This window comes from Bactrocera latifrons, unplaced genomic scaffold (genome assembly GCF_001853355.1).
Source record: "Bactrocera latifrons isolate USDA-ARS-PBARC rearing strain unplaced genomic scaffold, ASM185335v1 scaffold_58, whole genome shotgun sequence".
Lineage (NCBI taxonomy): Eukaryota > Metazoa > Arthropoda > Insecta > Diptera > Tephritidae > Bactrocera > Bactrocera latifrons.
Genome location: NW_017537245.1, coordinates 1,406,860 through 1,429,055, shown reverse-complemented (window position 1 = coordinate 1,429,055; position 22,196 = coordinate 1,406,860). Strand labels below are relative to the sequence as shown.

General features: G+C 32.2%; 6 protein-coding genes across 15 annotated transcripts in view; 3 read left to right on the top strand and 3 right to left on the bottom strand.

Moving 5' to 3' along the window:
- Positions 1–466: 466 nt before the first annotated feature.
- Positions 467–8,497, bottom strand: LOC108974703 (microtubule-associated protein RP/EB family member 1). Of its 3 annotated transcripts, none has more exons than XM_018942700.1 (7): positions 8,360–8,497; positions 8,146–8,291; positions 6,612–6,900; positions 2,964–3,103; positions 2,808–2,890; positions 1,808–1,898; positions 467–900 (listed from the first exon to the last, which is right to left on the bottom strand). In XM_018942700.1, exons 1-7 carry the CDS (start codon positions 8,478–8,480, stop codon positions 850–852), a joined length of 921 nt encoding a protein of 306 aa, XP_018798245.1. In that variant the 5' UTR covers positions 8,481–8,497; the 3' UTR covers positions 467–849. The 3 variants fall into 3 exon arrangements, with proteins under 3 accessions (XP_018798245.1, XP_018798246.1, XP_018798247.1); XM_018942701.1 differs by having other exon boundaries at positions 1,826–1,898; XM_018942702.1 differs by lacking the exon at positions 6,612–6,900 and adding an exon at positions 3,714–3,972 and having other exon boundaries at positions 1,826–1,898.
- A 26-nt stretch (positions 8,498–8,523) lies between these two features.
- LOC108974701 (probable methylcrotonoyl-CoA carboxylase beta chain, mitochondrial) lies at positions 8,524–16,029 on the bottom strand. The gene is made up of 5 exons (XM_018942699.1): positions 15,708–16,029; positions 15,398–15,651; positions 14,447–15,333; positions 13,128–14,383; positions 8,524–8,685 (listed from the first exon to the last, which is right to left on the bottom strand). Exons 1-4 carry the CDS (start codon positions 15,837–15,839, stop codon positions 13,908–13,910), a joined length of 1,749 nt encoding a protein of 582 aa, XP_018798244.1. The 5' UTR covers positions 15,840–16,029; the 3' UTR covers positions 8,524–8,685; positions 13,128–13,907.
- Positions 16,030–16,236: 207 nt separating this feature from the next.
- On the top strand, positions 16,237–16,851 carry LOC108974685 (cytochrome c oxidase subunit 7C, mitochondrial-like). The gene is made up of 3 exons (XM_018942672.1): positions 16,237–16,410; positions 16,511–16,635; positions 16,717–16,851. The coding sequence occupies exons 1-2, from the start codon at positions 16,327–16,329 to the stop codon at positions 16,625–16,627; spliced, it is 201 nt and encodes a 66-aa protein (XP_018798217.1). The 5' UTR covers positions 16,237–16,326; the 3' UTR covers positions 16,628–16,635; positions 16,717–16,851.
- A 544-nt stretch (positions 16,852–17,395) lies between these two features.
- On the top strand, positions 17,396–17,774 carry LOC108974684. The gene is made up of 2 exons (XM_018942670.1): positions 17,396–17,494; positions 17,551–17,774. The coding sequence occupies exons 1-2, from the start codon at positions 17,396–17,398 to the stop codon at positions 17,671–17,673; spliced, it is 222 nt and encodes a 73-aa protein (XP_018798215.1). The 3' UTR covers positions 17,674–17,774.
- On the bottom strand, positions 17,732–18,751 carry LOC108974683 (protein canopy homolog 2). The gene is made up of 4 exons (XM_018942669.1): positions 18,491–18,751; positions 18,265–18,432; positions 18,028–18,179; positions 17,732–17,974 (listed from the first exon to the last, which is right to left on the bottom strand). Exons 1-4 carry the CDS (start codon positions 18,579–18,581, stop codon positions 17,810–17,812), a joined length of 576 nt encoding a protein of 191 aa, XP_018798214.1. The 5' UTR covers positions 18,582–18,751; the 3' UTR covers positions 17,732–17,809.
- A 301-nt stretch (positions 18,752–19,052) lies between these two features.
- The window catches only part of LOC108974696, a 22,757-nt gene continuing 19,613 nt past the window's right edge, over positions 19,053–22,196 (top strand). For 5 of the 8 annotated variants that reach the window (XM_018942695.1, XM_018942692.1, XM_018942693.1 and 2 more), the window contains exon 1: positions 19,611–20,316. The gene's annotated coding sequence lies outside the window, so the exon portion shown is untranslated. Of the gene's footprint in view, positions 19,310–19,610; positions 20,317–22,196 lie in introns of those variants that run through there. The other 3 variants (XM_018942690.1, XM_018942689.1, XM_018942688.1) reach the window with 3 other exon arrangements.

Here is a 22,196-nt window from a genome sequence, read left to right as displayed (position 1 = left end):
AATTTACGTTACGAGTAGTAAAAAAACACAGTCAAAAATCGGAATTTCGAAAACCCCTCAGCTTTACTTGCACACAGCGATTGTCTAACGATAGAATTTGATTTTTTTTTAATTCAGATGATACACCGAGCTATTAGGGCTATACAACTTTTTTCCGAGTCGCTCCAGAGTGATTGCTAGCATTGCGTATATTTTAATATTGATCCATACAAATTGAAAAGAATTTCTTAAGATTTGGGTTTTAAAAATATAATTTAACGGTTTCACAAAAAAAGCATAAAAATTAGGCTTGTTTTACATGRAATATCCTTTACTCCCCCATTAAGTGAAAAGTCAGAAATTACATTGTATCATCCATATTGTGTCTACCTGGAGTTCCAAACGCATACAAACTATAAAAAATCAGTCCGTCGTATGTTGTCGTCTAAGCCGCTACTTACAGGCATACACCCATACAACTTTAATGTTTTATTTTTATGAACGTTTTATGTTCAAATATTAATATCGTTTATTTTCGTTAGATTTTGTTCGTATTTATATTATAGATTATCGTAATTTAAGCAGTTTGTTCATGTATTTATTTATTAAAGATACTTCGCCTTATCTGTTTGCTTCTTCATCAGTTTCGAGTGTTATAGCTGTAGTAGCCGAAACTTTCCATTCTAAATTGTCATTGAGTACAGCAATATTTTCAACATTTATCCATCATGTTTAACATAGTTTATTATGCTTAAATTCTTGTATTTTTTAAATCTTGTTTTTTTTCTTTTTTGTGTAATATAAACATTTGTTTCTCAGTTTCTGTTTATTTGCAGTTCTGTAATCAATCCTCCTTGCGAGTTGTTGCTTTTAATACTCCTCATCCTCGGGCGGAATTTCATCCGGAGGCGCAAAACCATCCTGTCAAGGTGTAGTAGTAGTGTTCGGTTGTGTAGTGTTTTTGAATTTACAGAGCATTATGTAAATGATGTATGGTTGAACAAACAGAAGAGAATGTTAATGCACGCACACACATACACACAGCAAATTTATATACATTGATGATGCAGCGTCGTGGAGCGGTGCAAACATACACAAATATATACGCGCGGTGTGTATGACGGATATATATATTTTTTGTTTTTGTTTTCCAATTATTGGAGGTTGTCGAATAATGCGGGTGTCAGGTGGTGGTGTGTATGATGATGATATTTGATATTTTCAATTCAAATGCACCGTTTTTATGGCCAATTAACAGCGAACAGTGATGTGATTGTTGTTGTTTTCAGTGTGTTGAGGATAATAAGGAAAGAAAAAAAGAAAAAAGAGCGTTATGAAATTATATTGAGTAAAAGTGCGTCATTGGCKGTTAAGACGACTTGCCAAATGGTGTTAGTATTAGAAAATATTTAACAATAAGAAAATGCCAATTCACCGCGTAAAATATAATAGTGTAAACAAATMTAATGACAACAATAATTTGGCTAATCATTCATCATAAAATAAGCATTTGCATTATGTAATATCAGAAATTGAGGTTTAAAAAAAAAAAAACAAGTAATATAAAATCAATATTTAAAAATAATAATTTTAAAACTGTTAATGGTTTTTAGTAGCATTATAAATAACTTCAGCCGATAAAAGTTTAATCAAAATTAAAAAATAGCTATCTTTGCTAAAACTATAATTAAACTTGATTTTAGTTATTATTTAACCTTTTTTTACTTTTCAAATTGGCATTTGTAGTTTATACAAAAAAATAAAAATTTTGCTGTGGGGAATTTTTTTCGGGGTGAAAAAAGAAATATACAAATGAAATTACACATACAGAAGTGTTGCGCTTTACCTCGGTCGCATACATAATATCCAAAATCTTTTGTATTAAAGGATGCGGGTCACCTTCTGCTGCTTCTTGGCAGCTGTTGAAAAAATTCATGAAAACAGAAAAATATTTTAAAATATCAAAAATTAATTTGTAAATATTTGCATTTGAGACAATAGATAAGCGTTAGTTGTATTTATATACTTTTATTCAAAAAACAAAAAAAACCAAAACAAAAAATTGAAATTCATAAATAGCTTTCTTTGAGCGTATAGTCTTGATTTTATGAGGTAAGCTACTATATAAAAGGAACAATTAATAACATACAGCCAATAAAAATTTTTTTTGAGAAGCACAAATATAAAAAATKAAAACGATGCTTCAAAATTAAAATAGGCATATTCCTGATTCAGTGTTGTCTTTTTTGTAATCCTGAAAATAGTTGTTAATTTAAAATAGTTTTTAAACTGTTAAACCCAAACACTGGGAAAACATTTTAATTTTTAATCTCAAAAAAAATTACTTTCGAATTGACATTTTTTGGCATACATATTTCCTGTTTTATCTCTTTGGTTCTTTTTTTTTGGTTCTTTTGAAAATGAAAATTGATATACATATGTATAATAAAACTAAAAAGAAATTAATGTCATTAATATTAATTCAAGTCGGAAATATGTAAATATTTCCTTTCTTGTGCCTTTTCAGTTAAACTTTTAATTTAAAAAAATTATTTTTGTACTTTTAAGCCTAGAAGTTTTCAGTTTAATATTAAAATTCAAATGAATATCAGAAAAAAAAATTTGAAATATAATTTTTCATTCAACATTTTTGAAATTACAAAATTTGCACCCCTGGTCTCATGCTTTGATATTTAATTAAATCCAAGTATAAAATTAAACCTGTGTTCCTTTGTAATATTATAGATTTTTTTTAAAGCACTTGGAGTGTGGGAAACACAAAACGCTTATCTCATTACCTCAATTTTATACAATTTCAGTACACTTACAGTATTTCTATGTCACGCAATTTTGAGAAATAGAAATCTCGCTCTTTCTCCAAACCTTCCAAATTCAAACGCATATCCATGACCTGCGAAAAATTTAACAAAAAACGTTATATATTCTATTTTCAAATTTCCTATGTGATAAGATAAAAWTCTTGCCTGATTGGACAACTCCTCGATCTGTTGGTTCGACACCGCATTGGATGAGTCGCCGGACTTTTTAACTGCACCGGTGGTATTATTCACGGCAGCTGACTTAGTTACAACTGGTGCTGCGGCGCGAGGTGGTACTTTGGAAACTGCGCATGCGCGTTGTTTGAAATAGCGTAATATAAAAATTAGCAATATCAGCAAACATATACCAGTATAAAAACATATATAATAAGTTAGGTTAAAATTCATAATTTACAAGGGAAATTCAACAAACGTGAAGCACGTACACATCTATTTTTAAGGGAAATATTTGAAAATTGTATTTTTAACAATATGGATTTTGTTTGTGAAAATGTTTTTTGAAAAAGTTGTGCTTTCAATTTTGTTAAATGAAACATAACTAAATCTACGAAGCAATGAATAATGGATTTTTTCATGAACACTTGGTTAAGTAATTCGAAACAAAATTACAAAATTAGTTGCTAGAATAAAAAATTAGTAAAATCAGAAATCGTTTTGACAAACAATTATTAAATAGATAGATTTATACACACAGCAATAAATACTTAAAAACAGCGAAATAATTTTTTTTATAGAAAATAATAATACAAAGATAATAAATTAAATACAAGCTATGTGCAAATATAAAAATACATGAGACTACATAGAGATTGGAGCGAATTTCTTTGGGTATAACTAAGCGTTTTTAAAAAAGACATAATTTTGTATACAATTTAAAAATGCAACACCACATACTGGGCCGTGTCGTTGATGTTGTTGATGAACGCGCCGGCGGTGCTATGGCCACTGGCTTACGAGAAGATAACGAACCGCCACMGGTGCCAGGCAAAGCCTTCACCACACCCGAACCAAAACCCATTGGAGCACCGTCTCTAGCAGCACTGGCATCGTAATCTCGGCCATCATAATTGGCATCGAAGAATTTTTTAAACCATTGTAAAAATTCGAAATTGTCTTGAAAACGGCCCTTGATCAGTTTGTCAATTGGGATTATCTAAAAAAAATACATGGAATATACAAAAAAACACAAATAACCAAATAGAAGAGCAAAGGAAAAGACATAACAAAGCCATAAAATAAAAATATGAAAAAATTAAAAAGAAAACGTGAAAGAARTTAAGAAATTGTAAAATAAAAGACATTTATAATTCGTAAATATTTATAAATATATTATTTATTGCAATAGATGTAATCAAATGTTGCTTATACAATAAAGTAAATAAGCACAAGGAGTTAGGTCGCGTAATTAGAGCAGCAACTGCTACTGACTACCGTCTTTTGCTAACTTTTTTGAAGTTTACTGCGAATTATTTGAGTTTCTTTGCTGATACCAGAACAAGAAAAAACATTTACTTCATTTGCACCAAAGCTATCTGTTAATACTCTTCACAAATAAAAAAGTTTTCATACAAAAACTTGATTTTGATAGGTCAGCTTATATGGCAATATGGCTACATGCAAATCTGTATTGTATGATTGTACCGTTATCTTTGGCTCGTGAAGATAATTTGTATCATAAAGAGGTTTTGCATAAGGAGTCTAAGTTGAGTTTGTATAATAGTTATAAGTTATATATGTAAAGTTCGGAGATTGTAGCCTTGCCTTGAATAATAACCCTTGCCATATTTATAAAAAAAAAACGTTTCCATATAGGGACTTGATTTTGATCGTTGAGAAAAATTTGTTCGAAAATTGTAGCTTTTCCTCTGACCATAATCCTAGCCATATATGGGGAAGATATTCTTTAAATAAAAAACTTTTAACATGTCTTGGATCATTAAGTTTCCTTGTCAGCTAAATGTTATAGTGATCTCGTATCAGCGGTTCTGACAAATAAACAGCTTCTTGGGGAGAAAAGAACGTGTGCAAAATTTCAGATCGATATCTCAAAAACAGACGATCAAACAGACATAACTAAACCGACTCAGAACGTCACGCTGATCAGTGATATTATTTTATRGGGTCTCGGACATTTCCTTTTGTGTCTTGCAAACATTGTGGTAAAATTAATATACGATGTTCCGGGTATTAAGAGTAATTGTTGAATGAAAGTTTACTTTTAATAAATTGAAATGTGTAATATGGTATTAGCCAGTAGTAACAATAATAAATAAATAGAGAAAACGGAGAATGTGCCTCAATATTGCAAAGAAATTTTATTTACAAAAAAAATTATTTTATAAGAAAATTGACACCAAATTGACTATTGTAAGCGAATCAGAAACAGGTCTGCGTTTCCACCTCATTTGCCGGCAAGTTTTATGATAATTGGACTATGGTACTTGTAAAAAAAAAAACGCATAAAAACAAACGTCAAACAAAACAGAAATGCAAAAACTGCATTTATTTTTAAATTAAATAAAAAATTAAAATTTTGGTAATAAAAAATAATTTCCCGCTTAAAGCATTAATTAAACTCAASTCAATTATCCATATGTAATAGCGCATTTTCTTCCACCTAAACTCATGGTAGCTCATTACTGTACGAGCAGCTTCTACTACTACCACTTTTACGCTCACAACTCCAAGTGCATATATTTTGTGTATAATTAAGATAAAATTGAAAGTTGAAAAGTAAAGTTAAAGGTATATAGTACTATAAAAATTTCATAAAAAGTGAAACATAAACATAAGTCTAAATTAATAATAATACAAAGAAAGTAACTGAAATAACCCGCTTATGGGGAAAAATCACAAATACAAGTTTAAATTCTCAACAGTAGGCATACGAACACACCACACTAGACGTAAAAATACACTAAGTACGTATGTTATTATTTAGGTGCTCAAATATACAAAWGCGCCAGTTAAACTAATGCCGAAATTTGAAGCATTTAGTTGAGGGTCACCTGGTAAACCTGCCGGCGTGAGGACGGGCGYTTATATACTACATATGTATGTATATACTTAAGGTGAGTAGTGCGCACAGTGATTTTACATGTGTATTATTGGTATGYATGTATGTGGTGATATCTATAAAGCAACAAAATTCACTTAAAAATAAGTAAAAAATAAACAAAACGAATGTCATGTCGCTTTTTTCGTATAATAAAATATATGGTAACATATGTAACTGACAAACAAGCTAAAAAAGGAATGTTACAATTAAATATGTACTACATATGTATAAAACAAGCCCCCTGGGTCTTAGCTGAATGAATGCKAGAGGTCGACTTGAGTTACACTAGGTCGCGTTAAGCTTTGTCTCAGAGTAATTTCCACACACGCGTATTCTTCACAAAGTTCAAGGCGACCTCTGCCCTCCATTAATGTGCCAACGTATGTATGTATGTACGTGCATGAGTATACAGTGCAATGCTGTGCGTTTCGCATAAGGTGGCTTTGTAAGATGAATGTGTCGAATTGGTGTAAATAGATGAGCGCGCTGAATTTGGTTACAATTGAAATTGAAATTTGAAATATTCCATTCATTTTAGCAGCTTTTTATATTTTCAATACACAAAAAATATTCGTGCTTCACGTTTTATAATTTTTGAAAATTATTTATTGTTTTAATTCTGTTTGAAGTGCAAAGAATTTGGAGGCGAGTGCTGGTTAAAATATTTTCCTTGTGTCTCGCCTCTTCTTCTCTCACTTTAGTTTTATCTAATAAAAGATTTTTTTCTTGCCCACCTCCAACGCGTTCCGACCTAACAGCGGTACGTTGTGTTACAGCCGGTAACGCATGCGTTCGATTTGGCATCTGTATGGGTCGCTTCTCGAGTAAATCGTTGCTACTGCCTCGACCACTACTGCCGCCGCCGCCACCGCCAATGCCATTGCCCAGCTTGACGCCGCTACGAGCTATAAGCGGCTCATATTCGCGCCCATCATAATTTGCATCGAAGAATTTTTTAAACCATTGTAAAAATTCAAAATTATCTTGGAAACGACCTTTTATCAACTTATCGACTGGTATTATCTACAAATTATTGACACAATTGAAATATTTGTATGTGAAATTATTTAGAATAATATGCACAACATTATTGTTCAAGAAATTTATTCAGCATTAAGCTGATTCAAGAATAAGTAATTGATATTTAATGCATCATTTCCCCTCTAAAATCAATAAATTTATTTTTACCCATATGTAACCATAAAGTCGGATAGCCGCTATTTCCGAATAAGTCAGTTGTCAAATTAACGATGCAATGCTTTTTTAATTTATATTTATAAAACAGCTGATCTTGTTTACATTTCTCAAGATTCTAAATGTGCGATGAAGGCCTATCGCATACCAGATTTCATATGTGGAGTAAATGCAGTTTATTTTAAGTACAAAATTAAAAATAAAATATAACAGGAAAAATGATAACTTCAACTGCACCGAAGCACCCTTCAAAAGCTCAAATTTTCTTTGCAAGAACTAGATTTTGATCGGTCAGTATGACAGCAACATAAGTATGTATATGCTGTAGTGGTCCGATCTGAACAATATGTTTGGAGATTGTACCRCTTTGGACAATAATCCATGCGAAATTTTGTGAAGATTTCTTGCCCAATAAAAAAGTACATACAAGAACTTGATTTTGATCGGACAATTTGTACAACAGATGAGCAGTTTCTTGAGAAGAAAAGGACGTGTGCAAAATTCCAAATCGATAACGTAATCGATCGCGTATATACAAACGGACAGACAGGCGGACGTACATCGCTAAAACGACTCAGCTCATCACGCTGACCATTTAGTATTCTTATATTTTTTAGGTTCTCCGACGTTTTCTTTTTTCAATGTATAATGAATAAACATATAAAACCAAATGCAACGCATCGTGAATAAGGGTAATATATTATTTTCTCTTATCAAATTTTCTTATTTTTATATTTTTCACGTTTATTAACGCTTTTTATACCCCAAATATATTCTGCAAAATTCTGTTTTCTTCTAATTTTTGCATTTCTTATTGTATAAATAAAATCATTTCTTTAACAGACTTKCTTTTCCAAATATCATTCGCTTATCATATTCGCATGTAAAAAAATAAAATAAAAAAGTTTTCAACACACTGCTACACTACTTTGTTAAACGCTCAAAGAATAAAATATCTCATAAATAAAAAAAATTATAGTAAGAGATTAAAATATTAATAATACCAATAATATATTGAGAGACGAATATAAATAAATGTCATATCAGTAAAATAACAATCGGAAGCATTATTACCTTATCAACTGCCATCTTTTTAAAAGATGCTTGCAAGATTTTAAAATTCTGAATATATTCGTGTTCTAAATTTGTACGGAACTTGACTCTTTTCATTGGCACCGAGCCTGGGAACAACATATCCATGAACTGGCAATAAGCAGCGCCTGAATTAGAAAAAAAAAACAAATAGTTCGATTAATGATTTCATACAAAACTACAAGAACTAACTCACCAGTGCAGAGCTCTTCAATTTTACCAAATTGCGCTTGCAGGCAATCATTTACCCAAGCGAGCATATCATGTCTGGATAAATTTTCGGTAGTCACATTTGTGGAGTACACGTTGACTGCCATTTTTGTATTGTTACAATTATTACTTTCCTTATTTATTTATTTCTGCTTTACTGCACACACAACAGCCGGCTGCAACTAAATGAAGTGTCCGCTCTTCTCTGTCCTTATGACTTGACTGATGTATAGACCAACTGGCTGATATGGTGTTCTTTCACTTAATCTTCTTTCCGTTGACGTCTTGCTCTCACTCCCTACCAATCACTGCCTTAAAACGTATGAAACAAAAATAAAGCATAAGCATTTTTACAAGTATGATTGTATGTACACATATATTGTATGATATATATATTGTGGAATATTKTAGAAAAAGCAGCCAGGCCCAAAACCGCAACCGAAGGCAAGATTTTGGTTAAAGTTGCAGTTGACTTTTTTAGATGAAGCGAAGCAGAGCGAATAGTTGAACTAATTTATAWTATCGCCATGTTAAAGATCTTTAACAGCGATATTTGTAAACGATTTGTAATTTATATGACTTTATATTTCATTTTACAATTTGTTTTTGGATTATGGGTGGAGACGGTGATGGCGCCACGATATATGTATGTATATATTTATATAAATATTTTTACTAACGATACTAATTGCTCCCACATTAAACTTAATTGTTAAGATAATAAGTGAAGCATAACTTGCGCGTGCGTACTATGAACTCATGTTATTTTGGCGCACAGTAGAAGCAAGCAACAGATGTTCATCGAAACTGAAACTTAATGTTAAAAACTCAATTTAACTATATTTGGATGCAAGCTTGTACAAGATATACCCGCATATTAAAATTATATATATTTATAGTCGTCAATTATAAGATTTATAACAAGCAAACACAGCTGCTTTTAATTACTTATATTTATTTCGACCCAAGAAAAATTAATAGAAAAAATTCGACCCTATATTAGAGCGAAACAGTTACAAAATTGCTAAATATTGCTTTCCGACTCTCCGACTGTTCTTGAATGACAATAAAATTATTGTTGCATTGACATGCTACGCGGACTTAGTTGCACCCGTCTATTTTAAACTCACCGAAGACGCAAAAAAAACCTAGACAAATGGTAAAATATTTAATTTTAAGATTTAGAAATGCAGAGTTTCATACAACCGCTGTACGTGCACGATTGGGCGAGCTGCTTGAGAATGCTTAATGCTGCATACAGCATACTTATCACAGCACAGCAACACATGTCGCTTGCGAACCGAATTCTCCCAATGTTGCCTACTACAGTCGAATGCAGCAGTGGCCAACATGCAACGTTCGGCGTTTTTTTTTTCTTCTAAAAACAAAAATCTAACAAACATAAATAGATACAAAAACAAAATGAGCACATCACCAACAGCCGAAGTATGCGTCAGCACTTTCACGAGCAATATCAAGCGAACAATGAACTTTACCGTCCGTCAGCCAACTCGAGGCTAGGCCGAGCCACCGCCAAAACCTACGCAAAACAAAGCGACTACATGCTGACATTTTGGAATGAGGAAGAACCTGAATGGGCAAATAGGAAGTGGATGGTGGTAGGTATTTAAAGTTAACAAATTGAAAAAAAAAAGCAATTGCATTGCTTTGTGCGTAATTAAAAGACTGAAAATAACAATAAAAATAACTCAGAGCTTTGCAAACATTGGTTAATAGAGAAACAATTGACATAAATTCAGAAGCTTGAAAAGTGCATTCTTTAAAATGCGAAATAATAGCTGGTAGCGGTTTACTATTAGCAGGTGCCACTRCCGTTAAAGTGTGGCGATTCAACGCAAGTTCCTCGTAAATAAAAAGGCCACATCTTTTTAATGAAAAAAATTGTATTGTTTTTATTAATATTAATTGCTACTATGTGTATAATGATGGGTGAAGACAGTAATCATACAAATATTCATAAAATYAATAACATAATCATAAATAAAACATGACAAAGCGAAATAACTGTGTACTTTAAAATACCTAAATTTTTTTAAAAAGGTGGATAAAAAAGTTTTACGTACAAAGACGATTTTATTCCTTCAATTTATATGCCAGCTACTATCTATATATATGTAATATAATTCGGTAGGCGCTTCGTTAAGCCGACCATATGTTGAGCAGCGAATACTTCTGGAAAAGTATTCATAGAATAAGTTACATCAATGCTGTAATATTATAAAACAGGTTAGCATTAAGCCGAAGCAGGGAGAGCGGATAAACACAAAGTGTATTCCAATGTCAAATACTTAATCAATACTTGGATTGTTATATGTACAGGTCAACAAAATTTCTAAAGACTATTCAATGGCACGAAATTTTTTATCTTCATCATAGAAGCTCTATCAATCTGACATATATTTATAAAGTTAATTTTCCCTTTTCCTTAACTTTCTGACAGTCATAAAATGTTATTGCTAGTGTAGTGACAAGCTGGTGATTTTAACAATCCGGGTTTGAGTTCCTGACTTATTATGTAATGCTGTGCTATTAAATCATATTAAAATTTGTAAATAATAGTAATTTAATCGCTTTGAAAACGAGTGTAACGAACTCAACTCCACTACTAGGTCGTCTGTTGACATTACTGCTGGTCAAGAGTCTATTGCCCATCACCTTCCTTTTTGTCATGTACATACACATGGATTTGCTTATATGTATTAGCAGAGACATTTGTAAATTATGTTGTTGTCAAATTGAAGACATGTGGTGGCTATAGGCTTGTCAGACGAATAAGTGAAGTAGTAATATTTTTGCTTATTTTTCCTGTCAATAATTCAAGGAAAGGGTCATTAAAACATTGCTATTTTTATTCGTTTATAAACCCTATACAAGCGGGTATAATTTATGTATTATACGTACCATATCAAAATTTGAAAACCAACATTCATTTTCAGCATCATATCTTCACACACACACACACACACACACTAATCCAAAGGAATGCAAATCTTTTAAATGTGTAACTAGTTTTACAAATGCGTGGGTAACTGCTAAACGTCAAAAATATGTCAAATAATACTCTTAAAATTTAAAAGGTACACACAAAACTACGAACAACATAAAGTAGATGGCGATAACATTTTATATTGAATTTCGTTAACACTCAGCTTGTATCAAACTTAGTTTATGCATCCTTCTAAAAGCCATGTATAAAGCCAACTTTAAAATGTATGCCATATGAATGTAATATAAAGTTSACGGAATAAAAAATATGAATAAACCGGCTAATCGTTACCCAAAGTTCCAAAGAAAGGTCTGTAAGCAAGTTACTTTCGGCATTGACCACTATAACCCTAAGATGTATATCTACTCCTTTGTGCATTTAAAATCAATCTTCAGATAATGCGAAAAATCAAGTATTAATGCTTTGTGTAAACCTACATGGACAGCAAAAGTCTGTGGCTACATTAAAATACTTAAGTAGGCGGCTGCATTAATACTTTAGACCGGCTACTAGCATGCCGAACAACTTCGATGTATGTACATACATAGTTACAAACTAGATATTCATAAAATGTGCGAATGGAATTTAGTCCATGAACTGATGACGTAATACACCTGTATATTAAAAATTATGCAAATTCATATATATTCCAAATAATCAAGCTTATGAAATAACTGAAAAGTAATYTTGCTGACTCAATAATTTCTTGATTAGATTCACAATAATTTAAAATTAACCATTGCATTACCCATTTTACATACTCAGCAATTTTTYTGACATGGGAGTGGCTATTTGGACATACAGGTGTTGATAGCAGCCACGCAAGTATTATCAACTTCTGAATTGAAGTGCATGGCCAATTTTAATATTCAAATTAACTTATCTCATGGACTTAACTTAAAATAATAAGAATTATTACTGAAAAACAAAAAAAATAAAAATAAAACCTACTCATTTTTAGGGATTCAACACAATCATTAATAAAATAACTCTGTGACGTTTGTGGTCTAATTTATCTGCAAAAGTGAAACTTCAAAGAATGCTGGAATTTTTCCTATTTCGTAGTACTTTTGTAACACTTCTTATAAAAAAGAATTCTAAATAGTGTTAAAATCACAACKCAATAAATCAACACACACTATTCTAAAAGAATGTTATTCATTTGTTTCAAATTCAGTATTCTTGCAAGTTGCAATATATCTTTACTGCAATCGTCATCACCATTATCTTCGTGCAACGCATTAATCATCATCTTCATCCTTTATTTTCTCTTGTTACATTTTACCCATTCCTTTCATTTCAAAATTTGCACTTCGAAAAATTGCCATACATTTGCCCTCTCTTTTACACTCACATTTGACACCCCTTCAGTCAACAAAACACATTATATTTTCGCATTCGCTCATCCACCGAAATACATTCGTTCGTCCAAAACGCATCTATCGCTTTGACGAGCGCAACATTTAAAACACATACACTCACCTCCTTCTACAAGCGGAATTTAGCAGTTTTCTATCTTACTTGCGTTTTCCAACTTCACGCAACAGACCACACCACTCCTGCTAAGTTCTTGCTTTTCTCCTTTCAAATTCTTAACTTTTACTCACAACCTGAACTTCCTTTTCTCTCTCTGATTCTTCTTCAACACAATCTTCCACAATAATTTCAATGACTGTATTTTCAACATAAATTTGATTTAAAACGCAATGTTTGGAAATTTTTCAATTGTTCGAGTTTGGCGTTCTACCTTTTACACTTGCCGATTTATAATTCTGCAACGTCTTTGCTTTGATAGCTTCTCTTACGCAGGAAATATCAATTGATTTAATATGTAAGTATGTGAGCAGTTTATACTGCTAAAACGCCAAAACGCGAATCAAATAACGCGTGCTATCAACACAGAAAATGCGAACAAACTACTCAAAATCGTTCAATCTCAACAACGAGCGGATATTTCGAATTGGTCAAACACAACGAATATGTGTGGTGAATATTTTATTGTAACGACTAGAAAATGTACCAGACAAATCAAAAAGTTGTGTGCCGCTACATGYACTGTGTTGCCATCTTATTGTCCAACTTTTTATAATTATTTAAACTTCTAATTTTTAAACCATTTATTTGTATTACATCTTTTGTGTTCATTGCACAAACACACTTTGCTTATGTCTAACCAGAATTCAAATGATACAATTATCAAMGTCTTTGACCCTAAACATATTTTAATTAAATTAAATTGATTATACATGAAAAGTTAAAACTTGTAAAGCAAAAATATTCAACGTGCTTTAAAAAATATTTTAAACAAATTTTAAGTACTACTTTATCATATGTGTATATTATTTGAAAAAATATTCAATCGATATAACTACTTTACATTAAGTTACTTGTAAACTCACAAAAATTGTTTAAAAAAATTTATCCTAACTCTAATAAATGCAACAATTTCCTCAAAGACTATTCACAACTAGACACAACTGTATATCAAAATAAATGCAAGAAGCGTCCACATATCCACTTCAATATTTTACATGCGGAATACACCAAACCGTGTAGATTGGCTGGCGTTATTCAAAGCCGCTTTTAAACTTAGGCCTAACACTTGGCGTGTATTCGCTGGATCAATGATGCCGTCATCCCATAAACGTGCAGTACTATAATAAGGTGAACCTTCTTTTTCAAATGTCTCAATAATAGGTGCCTTCACCTTGTTGGCCTCTTCCTCAGTAAAGTCTTTACCAGCACGTTTACGTTGATCTGCCGTTATCTGGGCCAAAACATTGGCTGCCTGAGTGCCACCCATTACGGAAATTCGGGAATTCGGCCACATGTACAAAAAACGTGGTGAATACGCGCGACCACACATTCCGTAGTTTCCAGCACCGTAAGATCCTCCTATAATAACAGTAAATTTAGGCACATTTGCACAAGCTACAGCCGTCACCATTTTGGCACCATTCTTTGCAATTCCATTCGCCTCAGCATCGCGTCCAACCATAAAACCTTTCCAAAGATTTTCCTTAATACAGTGACATACAAGTTATCATTATTTGGAATTTATCTTACCAGTAATATTCTGTAAAAATACCAATGGTATGTTCCGTTGGGCGCATAACTGAATAAAATGTGCCCCCTTTAAAGCACTCTCCGAAAATAGTACACCATTGTTTCCAATTATTCCAACTGTATGACCGTAAAGTTTCGCAAAACCACAGACTAATGTCTCTCCATATAATTTTTTGAATTCTGTAAAACGACTGCCGTCCACTATTCGTGCTATGACCTCACGCACATCAAAACTTTTGGTCAATGTTGTGCCCACAATTCCATATAAATCATTTTGGTCATATTTTGGATCTTCAATCGTTTCTAGACCTTTAGCATTGACCGTTCGATTCGCCATTTGACTTGAATATAACAATTTTTCGTTGTAGCTATTTGTTGATGGCAAATTTAGACTTCGAACAACTTGCCTAGCTAAATAAAGTGCATGTTCATCATCCACAGCATAGTGATCGGTTACACCAGAAGTTTTACAGTGTAAATCTGCGCCACCCAAGTCTTCAGCTGATACTTCTTCACCTGTAGCAGCTTTCACTAAAGGCGGGCCAGCTAAAAATATGGTACCTTGTCTTTTAACAATAATGCTTTCATCGGCCATGGCCGGTACGTAAGCGCCTCCGGCCGTACAACTTCCCATCACGACTGCAATCTGAGGTATACCTAATGCCGACATATTAGCTTGGTTATAAAAAATGCGTCCAAAATGTAGCTTGTCTGGAAAAACTTCTGCCTGACGTGGTAAGTTAGCYCCACCAGAATCCACTAAGTAGACACACGGCAGACGATTTTCTTGAGCAATCTCCTGGGCACGTAAATGCTTCTTTACAGTAATTGGATAGTATGTACCTCCTTTAACCGTAGCATCATTAGCAACAACAACACACTCAGTTCTGTARTAAGTGTATATTTTTTAAGTATTCATTAAATTAGTATGCATCTTTTACTAATACGTACCCACATATTCTACCTACTCCAGTAACAATTCCGCCTGAATTTACAATATCTTTTCCATACAATTCATATCCCGCCAAAGTGCTTAATTCAAGAAAGGATGAACCTTTGTCTAGTAACAAATTGATGCGTTCTCTGGGCAAAAGTTTGCCTCGAGAAGTGTGGCGTTCGATTGCTGTAGTTCCACCACCAGTCAGAACTTGCTGAGTAATGTCATTTAGCTGGCTTATCAAAGTAGTCATTTCCACAACATTTTCCTGCAATTGTTTAGTGTAGAGTACATAATATATATGTTATTCGTGTTTWATTAAACCTTAAACTCAGCAGAATTCTTATCAATTGAGCTTGACAAAACATCAGCATCGCCAACATGCAAAAGTCGGGCTGTGTAACGAGGTATTTGTTGTATTAAGGGGCTTCTACAAAATTTCACTAACTTAATCATGATTGAACGCTTAAAAAAAATATTTTAAGGTAATAACAATACAAAACTAAAACGATCACTAGAGTATCAGAATCTAATGACCAACAACATGGAATTGCATAGATAAAGTTACATCACACGCTATAGTATTGATAACAAAACAGCTGTTAATTTCTCGATCGTTGATCGATACATAATTGTMAGCATGGAATTTCACTACATTAATATTTAACATTTTTTTCTAAACTTATATAATATTTGTATTTATAAAGAGTTTCTTAATTCGAATAAAATTCTTTGCAAATATTAACAATAAATAAAAATATATGCTTTGTAAAATGGACATTTTCTGAATTCGCCACACTCATCAGTTGCAACTCTGGAAAATTTTGACATTTCTTTTTGTCAGATTCGTTTCTGTATTTGTAAAGTTCTTAACGTCAAGTTGGAATCAGCAGTCATATCCWCTATTTGAAGGAATTCAATTTTATTACAAATTAAAATTAAAATGTTGGGTCGCACAGGTCTTTTGGCTCGTAATATCACCCAGAGTTTGGTGAGACACCACAGCCATGGCGGTATTCCCGGCGAGGTATAATAATTCTTTGAGGAAATAACAACCCTTTCAATAGCCACATTGTTACATAAGTTAACATAATATCTAATTTTTATATTGATATTTTTCTTCGCAGAACTTGCCTTTCGGTCTGAATAACCGCTATAAGTTGACTGCTTACTTTATACTTTTCTTTGGTTCTGGATTGGCTGCTCCGTTCTTGGTCGTCAGACACCAACTGCTGAAGAAGTAAAATTTAAGGTTAGTGATCTTACGATAAAATTACGTTTGCCGTATTTTTTAATTAGTGCTGATTTTAATGATACTATTTTTCTCTTATAGTTTCGACTTTGTAAGCAAAAATTATGGCAAACTTTTAAAAGCTATGACCAACTATTTAAAAGTGTGTTATGTATGATTAAGATAAAAGTGAAACAATTTTCACCAATAAAACAAATGTCTTAAAAAAAGCTTTAATTTTTTAAATATTATTTTGCAAGCGTACTGCTCTAAATRAACGGAACAATATTAAAACTTTTGAATTTAAAGTAAAAATACAATGATCGGACATGATGGATGAATGACTCATTACATAGAAAAGAAAAAAATAACAATACTTGTTAGGAATGTAAATATACATCCATGTGTACACAGGAGCCTCCTTAAGGTGATAGGTAAGTTAGTTTTCCCTGGTTCACTTTAATCCTCAAAAATTTTGTCAGAATAAATCTTACAACATGAGGAATTGTCTATTTTATTTATCAAGCATTTCCAARATAAACAAAGCTTTGGGGAATTTACAAATGTAAATACTGTACATATTTAAATAAAATTGTCTTAATGCCACCTAGCTTCGAAGAAAAAGTTTCAAAGTTAAAAGAAAGTATACATTGGAATAATTGTTAAAAACTGTCATCGACAAAAAAAACTCATGACACACACCTAAAACCTATATAAATATTATAAACGTTGCAGARTAAATTGGCAAAACTTTTGATTGAACATAATAAAACATACAAAGATGACTGGTCGATTGGGTATGCTTACCCATAGAATACGTCAGTTTTCAACCACGATGGTACGTCAAGGCGGACATGGCAGACCTGGTTGTCCGGGCGAAGTATGTATTTACGTTGACTGAAACCTACAAAATTAATTCTTCACATTTTTTCAAAGAATCTTCCAATAAACTTGAATGCTGGAAAATTCAAAATAACTATGATTATGACACTATTTTTTGGCATTGGCTTGGGCGCTCCTTGGCTTGTCGTTATGTGGTCAATGGTGAAAGGCAAATAATGTTGAAATACATTTAACATAACAATGTAAATTACAGTTTATGATTGAAAAACACAACTTGTTTTTATAAAATAAATATGCTGTATTAAAAAAAAAAACAAATTTCAACTAGTAAATTCAACTTAATTCATCGTTATCATAATTCATCCTTTTCATCAAAGTCGTACTCTTCTTGAATTGGACTGTAAGGGCAGTATTTCGCCTGAGCTCCACAAATTTGAGTGTCCAGTTCGTCGCTAAGTGTTGGAGCTTGCAAGGCTTTTATGATGATTTCTTCATGATCATCGAGTATCTCCAAACACTAAATAAAATTGAAATAATTAAATGTTCTGTAATTCAACGGCAATAACTTACATAGTGGCCAAGACTTTTATTTAAATCGCCGTCTTGGACAAAATCTACTAGCGATGATTCCGGATTCATCTTCCCATCGACAATCATCTTAAGAAGTGTAAACTTGCCATTGCTTTTGTATGTAGCTTTAACATAGTCCTCCATCTTATCACCTGCAATCCGATTTGATAAAACTTGTTAACTTTTCATTTCTTTAAGTAAGTTTATTAATATCGAAAATATCGCAACATCACTTACAAATCTTTTCCATTAACTCGGTCAGATACATCTCCGATTTAATTAGTTTAACGGATTTACTTATAGAATTTCCTCTAGCATCAAGTCGAAATCCACTGACGTCAACTGTCTTATTTGGATCTTCCTTAGAAATAGCATTCTCCAATTCCTGTACTGTTGCCTTGCAAACTTTTAAATAAAAATTATTATTATTTCGTAATTTAATTCTTACATAGTATTAAAATACCATGACATTTCACCTCCTGCGAAGTGAATCCTTCTGCCACTGACCATAGTACCAACAAACATACTACTTTTATTAGTGCCTTAGCAATCATTTTGTTAAAATTTAATCACACTTGCTTTTATTATAAAAATCTGCTTGTAGAAAGAAAACTAGCGAAAAGTACTATCAAATCATCTCAAAAAGCCGCATATCAACAACAGGTTCAAAATATTCCACGTCTGCCCTTTTTATTGGCCAGTTATCGCTTTTCCATAGCACTACCTACACGGTACGTTCAGTGAAATACTGATAAGACGCCATTRAGAAAGTTGAAAAGCATCAACGTCGTTGGCCAATTTTCAACGTTATAAGCTCTGGAAGATTCTGTTTTAAAAATCTTAATATTTTGAAAGTACTTGATATTCTACTTTGTTTCCGATGGAATTGTGTTTAGCATTATAGTGGGCTGGGACATAAAAGTACTTAAACTTTCAATAAATTGTCAGATCAAGAAAAGTCAATCAAATAGGTTTATTCTGTACTCTGGTTTATTCAAAATTTCATTAATTATAAAAATCACTTCCCCCCTACTTGCGTTAGCGCAATTTTATTGAAAAGTTTTAGCATCAAGGAGCATTTGGAGTTGTCTTGCAGTTAGTGTCAAATGGAAATACATAATATGTGTTTTCGGTTTATTGGTGTTGTGTTTGAAAAGAACGAGACGAAAATTGTGAGAAAATTAAAAATCAAATGCAAATTTAAGACAAATATCGGAAATATATATATATTTGGATGAAGAATCGCAATATTTCTAAAAGAGATGTTATCTATACTAAACGCGTAAGTAATTATACACATTTTTTTAATTACACATTAACTAGTCAGCAGAATACATAAATAACTTATCTGTTGTGCTAATTTGTGTTCTATACAAAATTAGGATAGAATCAGAATATATGGAGGAATTTTTTGTAATAATTATTAGAATTTTATTATTTTTAGAACTTATTTTAAAATTGTTTTACATTCTATATTCCGAGAAATATTCTATAATTGCAACTCTGGGTTAACACGCTACTTTTTAGCGAATTGCTCGGCGGCCATGCATTCGCACAACACTGTGCGCGCCATATTGTAAAGTTCTTCAGCTGCAAACCGTACGTACATGAACGGTCGGTGCTAAAAATTTATGTGTGCCAGTTTGTGAAATAGTGAAAAAAATCCAAATTTATTTCATTTAAATAATGAAAAAGCTATAAGAGGTGCAGAAAAAACATTATTCGCCAAACATTGAAAAATTTGCTTTTATGTAAAAATAGAGCAATACGTAAGCAGTAGGAAGAGTTTAAGGGTTGAGTAGACGATTTTGACAATTTTTATAGGAGATGGAATTCATGAATCTTAAATATCGGAGCTAAATACTCAGAAATTTACGAAAAGTTTGTTGAAGAAATTGAAATGGAAAAAGCGCTAGAAAGTCATTTATATATATATATATTTCCTTAGTTTTTTCTTTACTCTTCACTGCTAATTGTAAAAGTGAATAAGCAAAAAGTGATAAAGAAAGGCCACTTCATTATAACTAAACAAATTATTTAAGCGAAAATTAATATATATAACGCATTTAAAAAAGTCTTATTGTATCTTTGTGTGTATATTTAAGACTGCAAGAAAACGGTGATGAGATGGCTTGCAAAAAACAAGTTGAATACGCGGCACAGGAAAACATTATCGATCCTACAAAAGAAATTTTTAATTACGAAAGCACGTAGGTGCAGCGAAAAAGTGTTTAAAATCTAAGAAATCTATAAAGTTTAGTCTACATATACGGCACATTGAGTTAGTGGGTAAGTGATATTTAATAAATATTTCGTAAAATTCAATATTAAAAGTTGGTATTCTTGTGGAGTAAAAGCAGAAGTTTTATATTGCATTTCGGACTTTATACTAAAGTATTAGATGCCTTCTGAAATATTTCTATGCACATGCATATATTTCAAAGGACTTAATAAAGTCAATAAATATGGTTAATCAAATATGTATATGTGYATAAACTTCTGTGAAATGGTGCATGTTCAGTTCATTGTTAAATTCAGGCATTGGCGCTTCAAGATTCAACTCGTAGGTAGAATATCCTACCAATTAACTAGTTTAACAGGTTTTAAGGTTAAGTTAATATTTTTGTTTTGCTTTTACAAATACAACTAAATAAATTCTAACCAAAAATTCGTCATGGCCTCCTTGCTTGTTGSTTTGTTTTTGCACATTTGTTGTTGGCTTCGAAGTCAGGGCAAACATGTGGAATTACATTATTCAGTCTTATCACCGGTATTTTTTCATTTTACGTTAAGCAAAGACGCGAAAATACATAAGTTAAAATGCTGTTAGTTATATACGAAACGAATTATATATTAAACGATAATATATTAGTGAGTTATTAACAATATTACTGCTACAGTGATTTTCTTTTGACCATATGGTGCCTTTTAAAAGCTTATTTTTAATTCTACAGCTGAGATCATTATGAAGCCAGAGCCTTCGAGAACATTATTTCAAAAATATATTTTAATCTTTAACTTGGMGCTTCTAGAAATTTGTGAATTTCACATTTAGCTTGGTTAAGATATTTAAAATACTCGGTAAGAATTCGTATGGAGTACAATTGTTTGGTACCGTTATCTATTTAATACAACCGATTTTACAAAAAAAAAAAAATACTATAAAATTATATGAATTGAAGTTAATTATTTGTCMTAACGCAGCTACGTCTATCCGAAATTTCGATATACAGTTGCGAGCATTGAAATAGTAGTGCCTATTGGCCAAGAGAGTTTTGCCTTAAATTTTGCTTCTTTTATGATATTGCCGTCGATCAGTATTTTAGTTATATTCTCTGAAGTATAACGGTCCTGTTACATACAAYAATAAGTGTGAATTACTTACCGTTACTTTTTTAAAGCCAATTTTATTGGGATATCTGTTTTTATGAGCGAGCAAWAGAATAGTAGTGAACGATGAGATGATTGCAAACAGATAATTTTTAATAAAAAAATTTAATTTTATCAAACAAAAAGTAAGTTTCCAGATATTTTATTAATTATTCAATGCAAAAAGCAAAAAAATATGACTGCACTTTTTTTGGGCCGCGGGMAGCACTGCAGTGACGAAAGACGAGAATCCCACAAGGGAGTGGAAAGATTTGTAGGGTGTTAAGCCACAACGACTCACAATGCAATTATTTATAAAAAAAAAGACGAAAAAGGGGCAAAATATGGATTATTTCCGAGAATTACACCAATAGTTGTAAGATGTGCCAAGACTCGACCTAGAATGTCAGCTATGGAGATATGGAATGAATTGAACCTGGCCTACGGTGTTCATACAGTGAGAAGACTTCTACATGAACATAATTTATATGTCCGCAGTCCTCGATAAGTACCGTTATTAAAAAAAACATATAGCAAGTTGTCTTAAATTTGCCAAACGACCGATTGAGAATTTGCCGATTGAGAAATGGCGCAACATCTTGTGGACAGACGTGTCGAAAGTTATTCTATACGGCGGTAAAGGGTCCCGTCAGTATCTAAGACGCTCCCCTAATAGAGAGTACGACCCCAGATTCAGGGCAAAAACTATGAAGCTTGGCTGCTTGAATTCATGGTTTGGTGTGTTTTTCTTACAGGCCCAATTTTTTTGTGTAGTCCCAATTCACAAGATTACTAGCATA

Bases quoted from the DNA above. Each gene is read 5' to 3' on its own strand.
- LOC108974703 (XM_018942700.1), bottom strand. From the start codon at position 8,480: ATGGCAGTCAACGTGTACTCCACAAATGTGACTACCGAAAATTTATCC. The intron at 6,901-8,145 runs GTAATAATGCTT...AATAATTTGTAG, and splicing joins AAAAGATGGCAGTTGATAAG to ATAATACCAGTCGATAAGTT. The intron at 3,104-6,611 runs GTGGGCAAGAAA...GCGCATGCGCAG, and splicing joins TAGGTCGGAACGCGTTGGAG to TTTCCAAAGTACCACCTCGC.
- LOC108974685 (XM_018942672.1), top strand. From the start codon at position 16,327: ATGTTGGGTCGCACAGGTCTTTTGGCTCGTAATATCACCCAGAGTTTG. The intron at 16,411-16,510 runs GTATAATAATTC...TTTTCTTCGCAG, and splicing joins ATGGCGGTATTCCCGGCGAG to AACTTGCCTTTCGGTCTGAA.
- LOC108974684 (XM_018942670.1), top strand. From the start codon at position 17,396: ATGACTGGTCGATTGGGTATGCTTACCCATAGAATACGTCAGTTTTCA. The intron at 17,495-17,550 runs GTATGTATTTAC...ATTTTTTCAAAG, and splicing joins GACCTGGTTGTCCGGGCGAA to AATCTTCCAATAAACTTGAA.
- LOC108974683 (XM_018942669.1), bottom strand. From the start codon at position 18,581: ATGATTGCTAAGGCACTAATAAAAGTAGTATGTTTGTTGGTACTATGG. The intron at 18,433-18,490 runs GTATTTTAATAC...TTTATTTAAAAG, and splicing joins GCAGGAGGTGAAATGTCATG to TTTGCAAGGCAACAGTACAG. The intron at 17,975-18,027 runs GTAAGTTATTGC...AATTTTATTTAG, and splicing joins ATAAAAGTCTTGGCCACTAT to TGTTTGGAGATACTCGATGA.